At 35.6% G+C, this 19,158-nt stretch overlaps 1 protein-coding gene across 1 annotated transcript in view; it reads right to left on the bottom strand.

Annotated features, from left to right (window-relative positions):
• Window positions 1–1,298: 1,298 nt before the first annotated feature.
• The window catches only part of LRRC2 (leucine rich repeat containing 2), a 55,923-nt gene continuing 38,063 nt past the window's right edge, over window positions 1,299–19,158 (bottom strand). Inside the window, exons 5-8 of the mRNA XM_049795445.1 lie at window positions 7,143–7,288; window positions 4,807–4,962; window positions 2,818–2,954; window positions 1,299–1,395 (exon numbers count right to left, since the gene is read on the bottom strand). Of these exons, the coding sequence (XP_049651402.1) occupies window positions 1,346–1,395; window positions 2,818–2,954; window positions 4,807–4,962; window positions 7,143–7,288 (489 nt within the window). The 3' untranslated portion in view covers window positions 1,299–1,345. The remainder of the gene's footprint in view (window positions 1,396–2,817; window positions 2,955–4,806; window positions 4,963–7,142; window positions 7,289–19,158) is intronic.

A 19,158-nucleotide genomic window follows, 5' to 3' on the forward strand; every position in this document is an offset into this window, starting at 1 on the left:
TTCAATATCTTTGTAATAAAAAAAAAATAAATCAGATTTTCCATTCTTCTGTTTCAGATCAATGTCAAGTTTTCTTGGAGTTTTTTAAAACTTTCTTTTTGTTCCAGGACTTGCTTAAAAGCAGCAATAACACCTAGAGACCAACTCAAGAAGGTTTAGTTTTGGATAGTAATATAACTGCAGGAGTTTGTGACTGGAATAAATAACACATCTAGTATTTACAAATTCTCTTCTTTCAAAAGGTTGAATGCTAAAAAGGAAAGAAAACGTCAAAAGCAATGTTCTTTTATATGGAAGTCTTGAGGAGCACATCCTTTGTTGCTTTGCTTTTTAAATATGATTGTCACTACTGTGCAAAACTGGACATAGCTCATCTATAATAAAAAAGCAAGATGTAAATGTGATTTCCTCTACATGCACTCATAAGTTTAGGACTATTTAAATTCTCTAATCTGAGTCTAATTTGAGTCTAAATTCTCAAAGTCTCAAGTCTTTTTAGATTAAAAAGTATTGATTTATTAAACAAAAGATATATGAAAATCTAGATTGCTGAAACTCTACAGTATATATACTTACATAATTGTATATAAACAGATTATTAAATAGCAAGCAACATAACTTTTTATCAAGCAAACTCATTCTTATACAACTTTGAAAATTCCAATAAATGTCCACAAAATCCTGTAATCTGAAACCATTAGTAGAAAACCTTTATGATCATTTTGCTGATAGTATTTGTTCACACTGCTTAGTTCTTAAAATCTTATTTAATACACTGCTATATTGTAAGACTGCTTAACACAGAAGTTTCAGTCACATTGGTACTTGAATTTGCAAACAGGTAAAAGCTTATAATATGCTTGAATAAAGCAGCAGAATTGCTACAGTTTCTATGTATAAAGTTGTTGAAAATTATCTAAACTGAAAATCCTGAGAGCAATTTCTCTGAAGACAGAAAGTAAATGCAAACAGCTATATATGTGTTCATGCTTTAAATATTGTAAAGAACTAAATGTGTTATTTGGTCTTAAGAATACAATAGGTCACATTCATTTTCTAAATTAATCCTTCCCCTCTTATAAAATCAATTCTCTTTTTAAGATGATGATTTATGTTCCACTGTCTCTATTACAACGTATAATGTCTTCATCCTAAGGGTACCTTTGCCTGTGTATAATTTATTACAGTAAGTATTTACTTTCACCAGCTCTATATGTAAATTAGTGGCTGTTGTTGTGGACTTGAAAATAAATACGTTGGGTTAAAAGGTGAAACAGCATCTTATTCAGGTGGATAAAAATAGAGTTATTCTGATATTCATTAGTGCTGTAGAGATTTTTGATCTTCAGAGCTGAAGACTGAGTAATACTTTTGTAGTGTAGGAAGGAGTAGAATCTGTGAAAAGAGAAAAATGAAATACATCTCAGACTTCAGTATTGTAATCCAGCACAAATAAATGGGGCCCTTAGCTAGAAACAGCTAGATTTGGTTTTATTTCAAAGATACTCCACAAGTGATCTCTGTGCTATCTTTCAGAAATTCTGCTGGCTAGTATTACGCAGAAGCTATTCCTTCACTGTTGTGCTTTTCAAAAGCAGGTGTTGGCATAATATATAGCACAAGAGTTCAGAAGCAGGAAATCCAGGAGTGATCCATGATCCAACCTCATCATAAAAAGCATGGAAATAAGTTTTGTCTAGGAAGGCAGAAAAGTGTATCCCTGAGCTGCTTTGACCCAAAGGAGTATAAAGCTGGCCTATGCTTGACAGGGCCAAATGCAGGTTTCAGGCACCCATTATCTTAGACTCCACATTTCACAAGTATGTAAATACAACTTCATCACTACATATTTCGTGGGTATTGCTAAAGCTAAATTATGACCTCAGTTTTTCCTCCATTCTTTCTCCTTGTTTTAACCACTGTTGCTACTTTTATCAGAATCTGGCACTTTTAGAGCAGACTTCACTTTAAAATTAGACGGCTTGCATACTCAAGTGTGTAGCTTATGGCCATTAAGGAGCAAAAGTCCAGTATCAGAACATGAAAAGTATCCTGCAGCCACATCCTGTGGCCTTATTTTACACTTCTCTTTTACCAGGTCTTGTAGGATCACTATACAGACCACTTACATGACATGCAAGAAATTAAAAGGTACCGTAAGATTAATTCCACAAAAATTCATTTCTACACACAATCTCTCAGAGAGATTTAAACAGAGCCTACAGGCTATTTTGGTTCAGAGGAAATTTTCCCTTTGTTTCCTAACACATTTTACTAAACAAGACTCCAGGGATTGACAGTTACTTAATTATGGTAAATATAAGACAGAATAGCAAAACGAAGTAATATGTAAACTTTCACATGCTGTGCAATAAAGAAAAAAGCAGTGATTTTACTACAATAATTTTACAGTGGTTAAACAATTAGTGCATTCATACAGATACACTATTAAAGAATGTTCTATCAATGCAAAGAGCATTTCATATATACACTGCATTACTTTTTGAGGAAAGGCAGTTCTGCAGGAATTCAAAATCGCTAATGCTAATCCCAAGACAGGTAAGTAAACCTGGAGAATGAGGCTAATCATTGCATACATTATCATTGAATTGTATACATTTGTTCAATATCAAGTGTTTTAGTTAGGGACCAAACTTTTAACAAAACACGTTTGACATTTTCACTTTTAGTCTTATTTAAGACCATAACAGATAATTACAGTTTAAGGGTATATTGCTTGTACTCATAAAAACTAGTGTTTCAAATGTATGTCTGCATCTATAACCAAGACAGCAGGAAGTGTACTGTAACACATACCCCTTTCCTTTAGGTCTTCAATGTATGCCTTCATAAACTCTTTCTCAATTTGCTCCCGTTCACGTTCACTTTCTATAATTTCTTCTGTGTCTTCACATACAATAGTTTCAACTGGGCTGTCCCTGAGGCTTACAAATCTAGAGAGATTAACATAAGAATATATGCAACAGGCTTCTGAACATCACTGGCCAACATGAACAACATTTTAGAAGTTGCTACTACAGCCAGAAGGGCAAACAAAGAACACTTGCTCAATTTTTGTATCATGGTATTGTTAGGATCCAGTTATTATTATAAATAAAGATCTCAGATGGCACCTTCTCTATACTCCACTTTCCATATAAAAGTGACTAGATTTATCTCTTTCTTTTTGCCTACATACATAAATCATTCTTTGCTATTACAGATATATTTCTTTTGAAATATACTTACAGATATATTTCTTTATTATGGAACTTCTGACAGACTACACTGTAATTTCACGTCTGTTAATGAGAGGTATGAACTTCATCCTAAAAACATTGCCTAGCAATCTGGAATTTTTCCAGTATCACTTAGCTGACATGTATCTCCATTTTTTGGTTGTTGTACTTCTTTTTCCAATGCATGACTGGACATGCATTATGTCGTATTTGCAAATTTCCTAAAGCTACACATTGCAGGTGAAAAACTAGATGGTTACATAAACAACTTACAAAATGTGCAAATATAGTTCACAGCATTCTGAAAATCTCTGATGATATTACCACTCCAAGAAGGAAAAAAATCAATAAAATTGTTACTTTCAAAAGAACAAATGTTCCAACAAATCATATGGGTTTTTAAAATCTCATAAATTGCTGTGAGTCTGTGGTCAGTTGACCTTGGCTGGCCAGGTGCCTACTGAGGAGCTCTCTCGCTCCCCCTCCTCAGCAGGACAGGAAGAGAATATAAGATGAAAAGCTCACAGGCTGAGATAAAGATGAATTAATGAAGAAAAGCAAAAGCAAAGCAAAGCAAAAAAAAATTATTCTCTACTTCTAATCAACAGGCAATGCCCAGCCACTTCCTGGGAAGCAGGAACTCAGTACTTGTAGTGTTTGCTTTGAAAGACAAACACCTTAATAACAAATGGCCCACCTCCTTTCTCTTAGCTTTTTTGCTGAGCCTGACTTCATACGGTATGGAATACCCCTGTGATCTGTTTGAGTCAGCTGTCCCAGCTATGTCCCCTACCAACTTCTTGTTCATCCTCAGCCTACAGGCCTTTGTGGGGGAGGGTTGGAGAGACAGCCTTGATGCTGTGGAATCATTGCTCAACAGTAGTCAAAAACTTTGGTGTGTTATCAACACCATTCTAGCTACAAATACAAAGCCTGGCACTGTAAGGGCTGCTATGGGGAAAGTTAACTCCATCCCAGCCAGACCCAGTATATAGTCTTGAATGGTTTCATAATCAAAACTCTGAACATCGCCTGCAGAAATGCAAGGTCATTGTAATTGCAGACTGAAAGGCCTTTTAGTCTTATCCTCCATGCAGCAAGGTACTGTTTCACAGCAAAGAATAGATGAACTACTAACCTCATGTGACACTATTTAGCCTTTTAACTAGCCATGTGTCCCACTCCCAACAGCATACTTCTGACTGCACTGAGCTTATCAACAGCTAATTGCCAGACGAGTGGTCCCACTCTGGGGCATGGCTTTGCAACTCCAGAGGTAGAGCTACTACGACCAAGTCTACACAGGAATAGCAATTTAGGCATACAGACACACAGTGTAGGGAACTGGCAGATGAAAACCAGAAAGCTTCGACCTCTCTGCAATTTCGAATCTTGCTAGTGCAATGCTTTTTGCAATGCTAGTGCATCCTTAAGGATTCTGATATAAATTGGGTCAGAATTTGACCACCAGGTATGGTAGAAACTGATGCTTATAAAAGTGTTTCTTTTGGGTGCATCTACCATATCTTCTTAAGAACATATTCCTTCCTCTGTCACTTTTACTTACTTTAATCCTGTGGTTGACTCACAGACAGCTGTAGGTATCTCAACCAGGTCATCCCCACTGACAACTAGCAAATTGAGGTTTGGCATGTTGACCAGAGCTCGTGGAAGGTAAGTCAACTTGTTTTTCTGTAGAAGAAGCGTCTGCAGTTGATCTAACCTGTAAAAATGTGAAAGATAAAGATAATGTAAAATATTTATTTCAGACAGGAACATCTATCCAAAATAGCAGTACATACTTAATCTTGTATAAAAAAAGAACAATTATATGCACCACGTTTGGCTTCTCAAAAATTACTTATACCACACTTTCACAAATTGTCATCAACTTTAATGGAAATTTCCAGTTATGGTTCAACATTATAGATATTACTAGCATACCTCTGACATGTACTCAGAAGCATGGCCAAGATAAAATGTTACAAAAATTACTGTGCTTTCATACAGAATGTTGACAGATTATGATATAAAGCCTCAACATGTGTATCCCAGAACTAATGAAAAATGTGGGTCACCAGCTTACACCTTTGCCCATATGCTGGTTTCTATGAACCAAATACATCTGTGCTAGGCAGTATACTCCCATCTATTGTATTTCACTAGTAATTAGTACTGTGGGGAGCAAGAGAAAGACCAGCTCCTGGTCATATGACTTTTGCAAGTTGTCCCACTGAAATCAATTTAATGGCAATGTTTTGTGGAGGAAGGCATTGGGCTTCTTTTGCTTTATTTCCCCTGGCTTTTCCTAATTCAGTAGTAATTTGTGGCTGTGCATTTATGCCTTGGAGTAGATAGAAGACAAAAAGCATAGCAAACCGATGAAACAAGTTTACCTCATTTGACCAGAAGGGTCCATTCCTAAAACACTGTTGCAGGCTATTGTTTATCAGGCCCATATGGTTTGTTTGAATTTAGGGAAAGATATTAAGTAAGGCTTCAGTTTACTGCCAACTCATCTTTTTTAATCACAGACTTCATGGTAGTTCACTGAGGTTCTTCGACACTGCAGGCATTGAAATCATGAGTCTGAATAAGAGTACCAGTTTATGGGGGAGGGGCGGGGCATATCCTGACATTTTCTAGCCTTCAGAACACACATGAGCCCAAGAGATCTCGAAATTCAAAACTCAAAGACAAACAGAGAAAATCTTATTTTGTGTTATCTGCTTATGATGCTTTAGTGTTGAGGCTGGCAACTCAATACGAAATGGAGAAGATGAAATGTAGAAAAGGAATATTTTGGAGATAGATAAATATATATAGGTTACAGGGAAAAAAATGATCCTTAAGTTGAGTGTGTATCCTTCCATAAAATAAAAATATCTTCTTAGAAGCTCTTTGAAGTTAATCAAATTTCTGCTCAGGTCCTCTGGAAGAAAATGGCAGGTTTATACTATTGTGGCTAGAGCATGTGAATTACATAAATTAAGACTTCAGCCCTGCTGTCAGAGAAATCTGTGATTACACAATGTCCCAGAAAAGTCTTTTTGCCCAACAACAAAGGTCTTGTGAAAGTTAAGATTGAATGAGTTTTCTGTGAAGTCTCTTCTGACTCAGGGATCTCTATTCCCAGATCAACAAATAATCCACATTTTTTTAATAAACTTCACTTAATATGTGTTTTGGTTTACTTACGGCTATGTAAAGTTTTGTAAAACAAGTTACAACAGGATTTCAGAATTAATAAATAGGCCTAGGGATAATAAAAGTGCTTTCTCAGGCTAGTAAGTCCCATTAAAGGGATCAGTCCCATTAAAATGAGTTCTAGTGGATCTCTAAAATGAGAGAGTGAGTATATGTGTGCACATGCATATATACTTTGGAGTAGGAGGGGAGGATTGTCAGTGGGTTTTTTTAATCTTACCAATATTTTTCTGCTTTACTGAAAAAGTTTTTCAGGTTCTTTCAGTAACTTAAATATGCTTTAGTTCATGTTTTCCTCCACCCCTTCTACCCTCCAGATTGATACTGCTGCTAACTGCATATGGTGAATCATCTTTGCTGGAACTGGGGCAGAGTATGCCCCATGAACTTCCCAAAGAGCAATGCCTGGATATAATGACAAAATATCATGAATACAGCAGAAAATGTAATTAGTTAATGGAACAGTAGAGGCACTGACTGTGCAATCTGCCATCAATGAGCTAAAAAATGTAGTTTCTGTTCTCTGACCTAGTCCATCAATAATAACAGTAAAGCTTACATGCAAAACTATCTGATGCATATCCAAATGTAATTTTTTCATGTGATTTTTCATTAATGGTGTCCCTTGGAACCTTGTTATTTTCTACATTTTCTTTATAGTTCACAAGCCTGTCAACGAATTAAAACATAAACTACCTGTCTATGTCTTCTGGGAGATCTTTCAGGTTGTTGCTGCTAATATCCAGCCACTGCAAATTAGACATCCGGAGTACACAGATTGGAATAGAATGGAACTTGTTTGCTGACATGTCCACAACTGTGACTTGTTTCAGGTTACTTAGCTAGAAAGAAGTGGTGCTTTATTTTAGTTACGTTTTGCAGATACAAGAAGACATTTCATTCATCAAACATTCTTATTCCTCTCAAAGCACTTAGAAAAATAAGAATTGAATTATATTTTTACTCAATTTTTTGCCAGCCTTATCACTTAGTCACATTTTATAGGAAAAAGGATTTCAGAAATAACTACGTCCCAAAGTGTTCATCACCTTTCTAGCACTGTCATGGTATTGAATGAATTTTTTTTCTAATAAAACCTATAGTTTCAGGTGCCACCAAGGCTGCAACCAGACAATGACTTAGTTCCTTCCTAAGTTACATATGAACTAAGGTCTGAAGTGACGAAACACAGTTTTGATAATTTATAGAATCCAGGTTACCATCCTCAAAATCAGAGATTTTATAACTCCCATCAAAAATACATAGATTTCCTTTGCTATAACTCTGTTATGCACTGAAAGTGTATTGTTACGAGACCCTTAGAAAATGAAATTGCCAATTTAAACCAACAGAAAATTTGGTCCAATATTTTTCAAAGATCTTTAAAAATACATCTTTCATACTGCAAACTAAATATATAAGGTGCACTAGAGCTTTTTATTTGAATACTTTTCAAAGGAATTACATTTTTAAGTAATAAACCTTTAGTGCAATGAAGGTTAACTACAAATGTAAAATATATCTGTTAAAGAAATAAATGTGTTAAATAAAGTTCTCTGTGTACTGAATCAATTATTCACACTACCAGTGTTCATAAAACCATGCAGCTAGCTAAAGTGAATGTCAAAAGAGTATAAATGTTAAGCAAAAAAAGTACTTTAGTATTGAAACTATGTCTCGGAGCTTGTAGTCATATGTCACCATCATAATCTAGGTCTGTAGATCCTGATACAGAAGAGAAAGTAGCAAAAAAAATTTGTTGGTCTTTGCCTGAACGTTTCTTAGAATGTAGAAAATAATTAGGAATCAAAAACCCCAAACCAAACATATTTTCCACTTCCAAAGTGAGCAAAATGCAAGCAACAGCATCAATTATGAAAAAAAAAAATCAGAAAGTAATAAAATACATTCTGAGAAATATTTTTTTAATTATCTTTTTTTAAGAATCAAGTTATGTTCTGTTATATTTTATGGCCAAACGTCTTACTGCAGTACTGCCAGACTTTCATCTTAATTTGACTCATGCCATTTAAAATGTTCACATTCACAACTTGGTGCTGTGTCAGAGCCAGTTCGGTTTCGGATTGTTTTGGTGGTGGTTTTTTTGTTTGTGGGTGTGGGGTTTTTGTTTGGTCAGGGTTTTGTTTTGTTTTTTCTAGATATAACATCATATTGTTGCCAGACCTTAAAAATTTGGGGCAACGTTTTCAGGCAGATTTACTGAAGTTATCTTATTACAAATGACTACACAATTAAGTTTACCTTTCTAAAACATAATTAAGGTTCAGAGTATCTCAAGTCAAAGATATAATTTCTAAATCTGCATTAAAACAGCCTTGGTGAGGCATTACCATGGAAATGTCTGACTCCTGATTCAGAACAGGCAAGCACACATTTTATTCTGATACATCTCACTTCCAAACCATTTTGTCATTTTGAGGACTGACTACTAGCAATGAACCCTCATTCCTATACTGTAAATTTTCCAGATGCTGAATCTTTTTTTCCAACAAAACAGAACCTTCCTTTGAACAAGGAAAGCAGAGTGACTCTTCTAGATCATAGCAATGAGAGAATAGAGAAAATAATTGGCACCATCTTTACACTGCATTTACTTTGTGGTTTCAAATTATTGTCACAATTCCAAATCGCAAGCAAATATTTCAAGTTTCTCTTTACTCAGAACAATTTGCTAAAACTGCTGATACATTTCTTTCAACAAACTCTGCCAAAAGAGTTCTCAGACTATGCCCAAAGAAGAAAAGCCACAGTCTCCAAACACCAAGCAGTAGGTTATTTTAAAATAAAGACATCACCGTTCACCCAAGTTCCTAAACACTTTGCTTTCACATGCAGTCACCTGTCATGCTGAAACAACTTGATAATGTTAACATTAAGTGGTAAAATGGTATTTCTTTAACAGTAGTAACTAGTTTTATAGGTTTTCCTGAAAGTGCTTTATTGTGTTAAATATTAAAAGTAACATTAATATAGCAGTATTTTTTTAATAAACGTTTCTGCCTTTTTTATACAGTATTGAAAATAGATTGTTTTAATACTTGATTAGATGAGAATCTACATTTTTCAGAAGTTTGTACTCCCATAAAAATGTACCAAAAAAATATAAGGCTATGAACTCTCTTGATATAAAGTTTAGTTCAGCATGCCACAGAATATATGGAGCCATAATTATATTGTGTAAACTGCAAGCCCTCAGTACTTGTTCTTTTAGGGTAATATTTAACAAAACCTGTCCATTTTGTATAGTATGTTGAAGCCTAATGGAGTTTTTATTTAATCTGTCTCTGATATGTTACCAACAAACATCTATGATATACGATGCATTGGAAATTATGGCTCCTATGTGTTATATTTTCTAAAGAAAACCCTGTGTATTTTATTTCTTCTTGAAGGACTGATGGATTTTTGCACCTTTTATAACATTTCATTTTCAAACAAGCATGGTTCCCTTATCATTTTTACATAATAATTTATTTTTGCGTGATGCTGATTTTTGCTATTTTCCTTTGTTATATGACTTTGAATCAATCAGTGTATAGGCTTTACGCAAGTTCCATTTTAAAAAATAGTTATATTTGATAGTCTAGCTACCTGGACCCACTTATTGTGGTCCTTATGTTCAATCACTGTTGTCATTTTTATTTGACAAAGTGCCCCATTTTGCTTATCTTAATAATTTTTTTCATAGAAATAATCCAGATAACATTGTAGAACTCTACTGCTTCTCTTTCCCTCTGACAGGTGAACCTTCAGTTGAATGAAAAGGACATCATGTCCTGGGCTGAACAAGTTATTTCACTAATGGGTGTGTTTTTAATTCCTGTCTGCTTTTACCATGAAAGGGATTTACTGATAAAGTTGCATGCAAGTTTACCATGAGTTGCATACTACTTAGCGCCAGCAAATGAAAAGGTGTAAAGTCATGTCAAGCCTTACCACAAAATTACTGTATTTTTCAATTACATGCAAACATTCTGAGACAGAAACAACATCCCATCAAATTCAATGTATGACTAGACATACAAAGGATTAACCCGGAAACGTCTATCAATCCACTACAAAGGTGCTTTTGCCCAGAAATTTTAGACTCAGTGAATTCAAAAAAATTTGCACCACTTCAGTAAGATCAGGTTATCACATATGTTGTGTCCTAAAACAGACAGATTGGCACTCAGCATCTCATTAGCTTGCTGAAAGCAGTACGGTGTGCATGACAAAGGAGCACCCTAGGTGCAAACTGCACAGTTGCCCACTTAGCTCTCAGGCATTCAAACTAAAACCCCAGCTTTTCTTTCACAGAACTGTAAGTGTAACCTCTTCTCCAATCTCATTGACACTCCTGGAGAGATATACCAATTAAAGAAACAGGGTACAAGCATCTTTAGAGGTGGAAGATAACTTTCATGAAGTCACACTTGTTTATTTATAGCCCAGTCCACCATCGGACTTCCAAACTGGACTCTTAAACTTGAGGAGGCAAAGGCTTTTAACAGTCAACCCCACACTTAGTAACAGGGTACTTATTCACATATTTTGTGACAAAACCCTCTGAAGCCTAAAAATGCATGACTTCAAACAGCACTTCATTTGGTGGTAACATGATAAGCTAAATCCAAGAAATGTATGTGGAAGCATATCTTCAACCAAATGGCATTATTCAGATTTTGCAATGCTAAAATCCTAAATCTTTTGCAGAGTTAATCCACAAACAGACATTATTCTGATGCCAGACTGTTTACTTTGAAGTTTAACATTATCCCTTTTCATCTTTGGAACATTACCATCATTCAAACACCTAATGTTTAAAGTCTAATAGAATAATTATAGCTATGATGATCTAAGCATAAAAAGTTCGTAGAAAGGGACTTTGCTTTTTATTAGAGCATTTTTTTGTATACACAAACCTTTCATCAGGTCTGCAAAGAATGAGAAAGCTGGCTGCATATGCAATATTCACAAAATTATCAGGTATTGATCATTCACAGGTGATTGAAGAACCACATAGCAATAAGAGCAGGACTATCTTCATCCAGTTAAGATCCCTAAGAATGTGGATCATGTGTTTAAATTTAAGTATAGGAGTTGTTCCAAGCCAATAGATGAGTCACATGCATGAAATTAAGTATCCGATTAATGATTTTCTGGGCTGAAGCCAAAACAAGTTTACTGTCTCAAAAAATAAATTCATGTTGATTAGTTACATTAAATTTTTGTAGTATTACTGCTGCAGCTACACACAGACTGCACATATTATTGCACTTTGCGATCATAAAGTCATCTTCAAATCTCCAAAACTTTTAAATAAAGGACACATATCAGAAAAGAAAACTAGGCTCTACCAAAAGTCAATTACAGGTTTCTCATCAACTTAAATGGATGCCGTAGCTCACTTTGGGTGCATACTCTTCATGTTGTAATTAAAACCACTAGAAGAGGAAGAGCAGCAGCAATGTCAGCAGCATACAGGCCTTAACTGACCTCTCGAGAATGTTTGGATAGTAAGTGTCCTTTGAATATATCAAAAGACCTTTTTAAGATATATTCTGTTCCTTCACGAAGAGATTACCAGAAGTGCTCACTTTCAAAACAGAATAGAAAGACAGAATCTGTTCTCATTTCTGCTCCAAAATGCAACAGCAGTTGAAGAGATAGTATTCAAATGGTGCCATCTTATGATTTAAACATATACTACAATTCTGTTTTGCTATGACAATACACTGTAGCCTGTGAAGTCACTCTTCTGAGTTTAAAAACTGGGTATGTTCATTTGAGCTCATTCTGTAACCCAGAGTAAATGACTATTTGCCAAAGTAGGGCAAGGGGAAAACAAAATAGAAGGAAAATTTATTCTGTAACAACTCAAAAAAGATATCATAAACAAAGATGACAACAAAAATAAATAATTATAACACACTGGTTGTTGGTTTTGCTTTACATTGATAAAATAGTAACCATTCACTTGAAAGGAAAAAATTATCAAGGATATTTGAAGAGATAATACCAGTAGAAGAGAACCAGGTAATGGCATAATATTGACAGAAGCAAATAAATACTATGAAAAATTATGTGAGAAAAATATTCAAGTGAAACTAAGAATGTGGTCCTATGGCTCTAACCTATTAGAGTGGCACCATTTTGATGATAGATGGTGAAATCATTTCACCTTATGTATATTGGTGCTGGGCAATGACAACTGTTTTCTACATCAGATTGAACAGATATAGCCCGATGAACGTGGAAACAAGGCTTTCTTGGAATGTCAGCCAGAAATCACCTTGCTTATAAATGTAAGTGGAAGACAGAATATTAAGGGGAAAAAGACATTCTGACTTAAGCAGTGGTCAGAAGATCTGTGATCTGTGAGCTGCCTCCTATGATACCAGGAATAAGGATCTCCAAAGTTTTTGTTTTGTTTTACAAACAGAAATGGTAGAACTTCTTTTTACCTTGGCACAGAGTAACTTCACTAAAATCCACAAGATTCCTGCCTGCTGTGGTGCAGGACACCAGAGCAGTTTGAAAAATACCACTAATTGGCTACCAAGCAGGAGAACCCTGCAACTTGGAACTGGATTTATCTGTTCTTGAAGCAGGAGTTTCATAAAGAAAATCCCCAAGTTCAGGAAAGTCACAATGGAGATAAGTCTGTTTTGCACCCTGTGACTTATCTGGTCTGGAATTAGACCTTATCTAGTTGAGCAAACTGTTGCAAAATGTCTATCATCAAAATTATTTTTCTTTAATGCCACAGACTACATGTGCATGACACTGATAGTACACAAACCTGCAGTTGAGAACACTGTCAACAATTGAACATGACAGTTCACAAGTTTGTGGTTTGCCAGGATTATAGCAAATTTTCTCTCTCTCCTCTTCTTTCCTTTCTCATAGCACTGTTAGATACATGCAGGGGTTTTTTCTATAGTTTCTTTCAGGTGGTGACAAACCTAACAGGAAAAATTTTGAGTTCATCTCTTCCCAAAGGATTCTTTTCTTTCTATATTATAACAGTATTTCTAGAAGGCTTTATGTCTTGCTCGGATACAAACACATCAAAATCAGAAATACAACTAATATTAGTAAAAGATTCAGATATGGGAAAGATCTTTTCCTGCCCTGGACAAGAAAGCTGAGGAATGGCACATATGTTGCATGCACACTGGGCGGGAGTTTTGCACAAATAGACATTTGGCTACTTTCTAAGAACTTGTTGGTGCAATTAGGAGCATCAGGCTATGAATTCTTGCAGGTTTTAGTGCTTCATTGCTATTTTGCACTACTCCATCCAGGCTGCCTCCAAATAACTTGGGTGTGTCCAAGTAATTTAAAGTATTAAATTACTGTTGTTCTTATTAAGTGTCTGCTTATAAAAATATAACTGAATACTTATTTATATACTTATTCATGAAAGCTTGTAAAGAAGCTGGGCTTTCAAGATACATTTTACAGGAAGAATTCGCCTGCCATGCAACTTACAGAGACCTGGCGCAGGCACTGAACACACTGGAGCCCTCCAGTAATACCACCCAGCCATGTGACCTTTGGTACTGCCCCACAGATGAGAACATAGCAAGCTTACAAACCTCATCTGCTTTTTACTGGAAATTCATTAATTTTTTTTTTTTTTTCTTTCTTCACCCCTGCTCCCCTTTGATACACTAATGAAGCACTTGTTGAAATTGTCTTTTTAAAAAGCAACCAAAAAAAAATTGCCTGCATAGAAAATATCTGGCCAGGTCTCAGTGTAGCCAAAAGGTTCCTATAATTCAGGCAAGCTTCTGGGTCTAAATTATGTCAGGAGCTCTTCTATCAACTCAGAATACCTTAGGAAGAGGTAGGCATAGATACAACTGAAGGTTTGTCCATAATGCTCCTTGGATTACTAAATTTTGGCCTGTGTCTCTTAAACAACAAGGAAAAGATATCTAATAAAATCAGTCATCTGGCCTGTCCCAGCATACTTACTCACAAGATAAATTATGTAGAATCAGGTTTCATGGTACTGAAACAGTATAAGGTCAGATACATTTTACACTTTTTCTTCTATGTCCTATAACAAAATAAGCAGCTTCCAAACAATTTTTTTTACTACCCAGTCCCCTTCAGACTGTGTCCAAGCAACTTATCTCTGCTTAGCTATACATTGCTGCTGGAGAAATTTATTCCCCCAGTAATTTTTTAATAGTAAACAACAAAAAACTTCTGCGTGTTTGTGTACATCATGTGCAATGCCAGATAATATTTTCAGTGAACATGACATTTTACAAGTACCTGTGTAATGCTTTGAGCATATAAAAACATGAATATAACAAAGGAAACTATGACTACTGAGCAAATACTTAGAAGGAGTAACATTTATTATTAACAGCATGCATATAAAACTGTCAAAATTTTCACAACTGCAAGTAAAATCTAATATGGAGAAGTACAAGCTAATACAAGAACAGGGAACACATTTCTTAAACTTACTGAAACCTGGGAAAAGATGGAAAGATAAAAAAAGTAACTATATAAGTCAGTGAAATTCTTGTGTTCACTATGCACTAGTGGTCAAAAAAGAAAATAAACAGTCGGATATATACATAATGTGATATACAATAATTAACCCCAAAATTACTTGCCACTAAATAAAACAATTGTGCACCTACATACAAAACATCATACTTCTAGTTAGTTTTTCTCAGAGAAAAATACAGTAGATGGGATTCAGGGAAGAGGAACAGTCATTAACAGAATGGAAAAACTATTATTTTTGTTAACTTTTTGTTTTGTTGTAGTTCTGAAAGACCTAAATCAAGATTAGGAAAGACTGTAAAGATTAAGACAGTTGGGCAGGAAATGGTAAATTCATAGTGCATTCTTCCTTCACAATACAACAGCAATGTAACCAAAAAGTATTGCACTTCCCAATAAAATGAAATTTCTATACAATTAGGCTATAGGATTTGCAACAACAACATGTTTTTCAGTTTAGGAACTTTGCAGAATTCAGAAGATGACATTTACATAAATAATGAAAGTGTCTATTTCTATGTCACAGTCCAAACAAGCACAGTTCAGATTTTTTTAACATCAGACTATGGCACAAACACCTCACTGACGTTCTTGTAGAATAATACTGAACACTCCATATTCAGCTTGCTTATGAAGATTTCCAAGGTGAAAACTGCTAAAAGTTGAATTCTTTGGAAAGCAGATCTGCAATTTAGCAGTGTATTACGATACAAGCATCATTATTACCAGAGCACGTAGAACTGCAAATAAAGCTCTGTGTTGCTGTGCTGTAAAAACACAGGTTGAGAGATCTCTACTGTGCAGGTTTAATCATTAATAGCCATGACAAGCAAATGGGAGAAAGCAAACAGAAACACAGTGGCAAGTCACTTACCAAGGTCAAAAAATATGTCAGAGAAAGTATAATACAGTTTTCCTGATTTCTAGTCTTGAGATACTAAGGACCACTCCAGGTATGCATTATGAAAAGTCTCAGACATGTATCAAGACTTTATTTAATTATGGTAATGGAATTAGTGGGGATTTAAGATGCTTTATATTTTTTTATAACCTACTCATTTCATCCCTTTTTTTAAAAAATGTACTCCAGCATTCTAGAATTCTGAAGCATCTCATTAGGTCCTCAAGTCTAGCCATCTTATTATTGCCTCTAAGCAGCATTTCAAAGAGCATTTTTTATTAGTAACTTGAAGGTTTGGAGCCAGTTTCTGAGAATGAAAAATATTTCAATTATATTAAAAGCAGTTTGGGGTAGCCTGGCTTCTTCTTAACCATCTCCCTGACCTACAAGGAATGTATTCAAAGAGAAGCAAAAAAACCCAAAACCAAAACCAAACAAAAAACAACCCCCCAAAAAAAACAACAGCAAAACAAAAGAAAACAAAAGAAAACCCAAACAACAGCAATAAAAAAAACCACCAGCAGCAAAAGCAGAAGAGAAGAACAGCGAATCATGAAATGGTGATGCCCATGTGTGACCCTGGCACATGTGTCTTCTAATGCATTGCAGCCCCTCTGTCACCACCATCACACAGGTCAGACATAACTTTTAACTGACTGGCTCTGTATTTCAAGATGAGACAAAATAGCAGCCTCAGGACAGCTTGGCAGCCAGCATATGCCGCCTGACAGGATTGAAACTAGGAGACATAGCCCTCAGCAGCAGTCTAGTGTTGTATACTCTCCCGAGTCATATAGCCATATAATCATGTATCATATAACCAGACACAGTCAGGGAAAGTTCTGTCACATAGTCATACCCATTCTTCACAGAAACTCTACATACAGGTGAGCATTGGCTACATATACCCAGCATCCACACTGCCCATGTAAACTGATGCATGGAGTCTCAAGTTTTGGGTCAAGGAGTTTGGCAGACCAGCATTCACAGCGTCACCTCAGATTAGTCCAGAGTCCAATTGACTAATGTGGCTAGAGTAAAATGCAGGTGATGGGGAAGCAAATAAAACATTTGTCAATTAAAAATAAATAGGAAGAAAAAAAATTACCAGGATCAATTTTGCAAAGTAAAAGATAAGGGAAGTCTACGAAATCTTACTTCTGCAAAGCTGTGTTTACACCATAAAGCATGAAGTTACTTTAACCTTACCATAACCTTTGTAACTTGTCTTTTTATTGTTCATAAAATTACCCATCTCCTTCTGAACTCCATCAGTAGTAACTCCATCAGCTCTATGACAAGCCACAACAGTGAATTAGATGGATAGACTAAACAGCAGGTGAAAACACCTCTTTTTTTACATTAGTTCTGAGGTTTCCAGACGTAAATTTCTTAACCTGAAACTCATTGTGCTTTGCACTGCAGTTCAGAAGCATGACAGAGGCCCAGGTTTGTGAGCTGGCTTCTCTTCAATACGGAAAAGGGGAACCACTGGGCCATATTCTCCTTTGAATTCTCTTGCATCTTCAGCATCACTTTCATTTCACATCGGGTATAATTCTATACTCTTTTGCACAGCACTAGTAGAGCAGATGTCTTACCTGACTAAGCTCTATATGAGACAAAAAAATACAATGATATCTACCTTCAAGTGATAGGGCTGGCTCTTGTCTTTATGCCTTTCCTACTGATCAATGATGATGAATAAAAATCACAGTCAGCCTTACCAAGTGTTCTTTACAGCTGTGAAGAGTTGATCAATCATGTAACTACCTATAATTAGTTAACAACTGATAGGAATGTATTCAGTAATAAATTAAATGCATTAACTTCCATTAGACTCTCCAATTTTATTCTTCTTACAGAGTAAATAATACCTTTGTTTTAGCTGCACTTTATGGAATAACCAATAACATGTTTTTCTTTCCCTTCACTTACAACTCCCTTCTAACTCTCATCAATCCACGTATGTGGGTATCAAAGACATTTTTCTTTAAGTTAAAATATGCAAATGTGATAGTGCTATGTATTTGTTCTTGTCTCTGATTCTATTCAGTAGTTATACAAAATCTGCCTTAGATTATGTCGTTGATGAATGGAGGATATATATAACCAAGATTTTGAAAGCCTGTTTTGCTCTTGGGCTCAATGAGATTTTGAACTGTTTTCACAGAAAGCAGAGCTAGAACGATACCAGTACTCTTTCCTACCACTGAATTATTTTACAATTAGATTCATGCTTTTTGTGACAACATAGCCATGTTGTAGTGTTCACATTATGCCCCTTTGCTCATTGCTAAGTCTTCCCTTACGCTGCAAAACTACTCTGTCATTCCCCACTATAAAAAAATTTCAGACAGTGAAAAGTGGTGTTACTTATATTGAACTCATGTGAAAGGTAAAGAAAAGGTCACTGACACCATAGCACAGAGGTAGGCATGGCTCGGTTCTCCAATGAAGTGGGCTGTTATTATTAGCTGCTGACTTGCTCTGATAGTGGAGTAGTTTTGAAGTGATGCTATATTAATTAGTAGGCTTTGGAAGCACAATGTCAAGAACAGGATCAACTGACACACTTTCCTGTACCTAACTGTTTAATCCTGTTTCCTAACATAGACCCATGCCCTTCTTTAGCCCCTTGTCTATTAAAACATTTATAAGAGCTTCTGCAGCAGTAAGGCCTCCATGAATCTCCTCTGACATCTAACACCTTTGCACCTGCTCTTTTGGGTTTCACACCCCTCCTGCTAATGTTTGATGTTACATCTTATACTAGTTCCATAAAGCAGCTGTTGCTTTGCATGGATTGACAGCACTTCGGCCGACTGTATTGGAAAGCAACTTGTCATGAACATTAAGCAAATTCAAAGGGAAAACAAGCACTGAGTAAAGAAAGGCAAGATGAAATCTTGTCTAACAGAAATGTACTCGAGCCAAGCAATTAGAAAAACATTTCTGAGACTGCAAAATGTGTGCAAAGAAATGCTGGTCCAATTAAAGTCAACTGGACTTTTGCCAGTCATTTAAAATGAAGAATTTCACCATAGGTTGGCTTAATGTTGTTGGCTTCACAGTACAAAGTTAAGCCCTTTATTACACCACTCCTCTCTGCTTTGTGGTCCTGAAAAAAACACACAAATTGAATTCATTTTTTAACAAATCTAGTACATGACTCCTTTGTAACTTTCTAGAAATTCTACAAATGTGAAGATTTTACAGGTTCTTTATAATCTATTGAATGAGAGAGGAAGGAGCTAAGGGTGAATTCTTCCAGTG

This window comes from Accipiter gentilis, chromosome Z, assembly GCF_929443795.1.
Source record: "Accipiter gentilis chromosome Z, bAccGen1.1, whole genome shotgun sequence".
NCBI lineage: Eukaryota > Metazoa > Chordata > Aves > Accipitriformes > Accipitridae > Astur > Astur gentilis.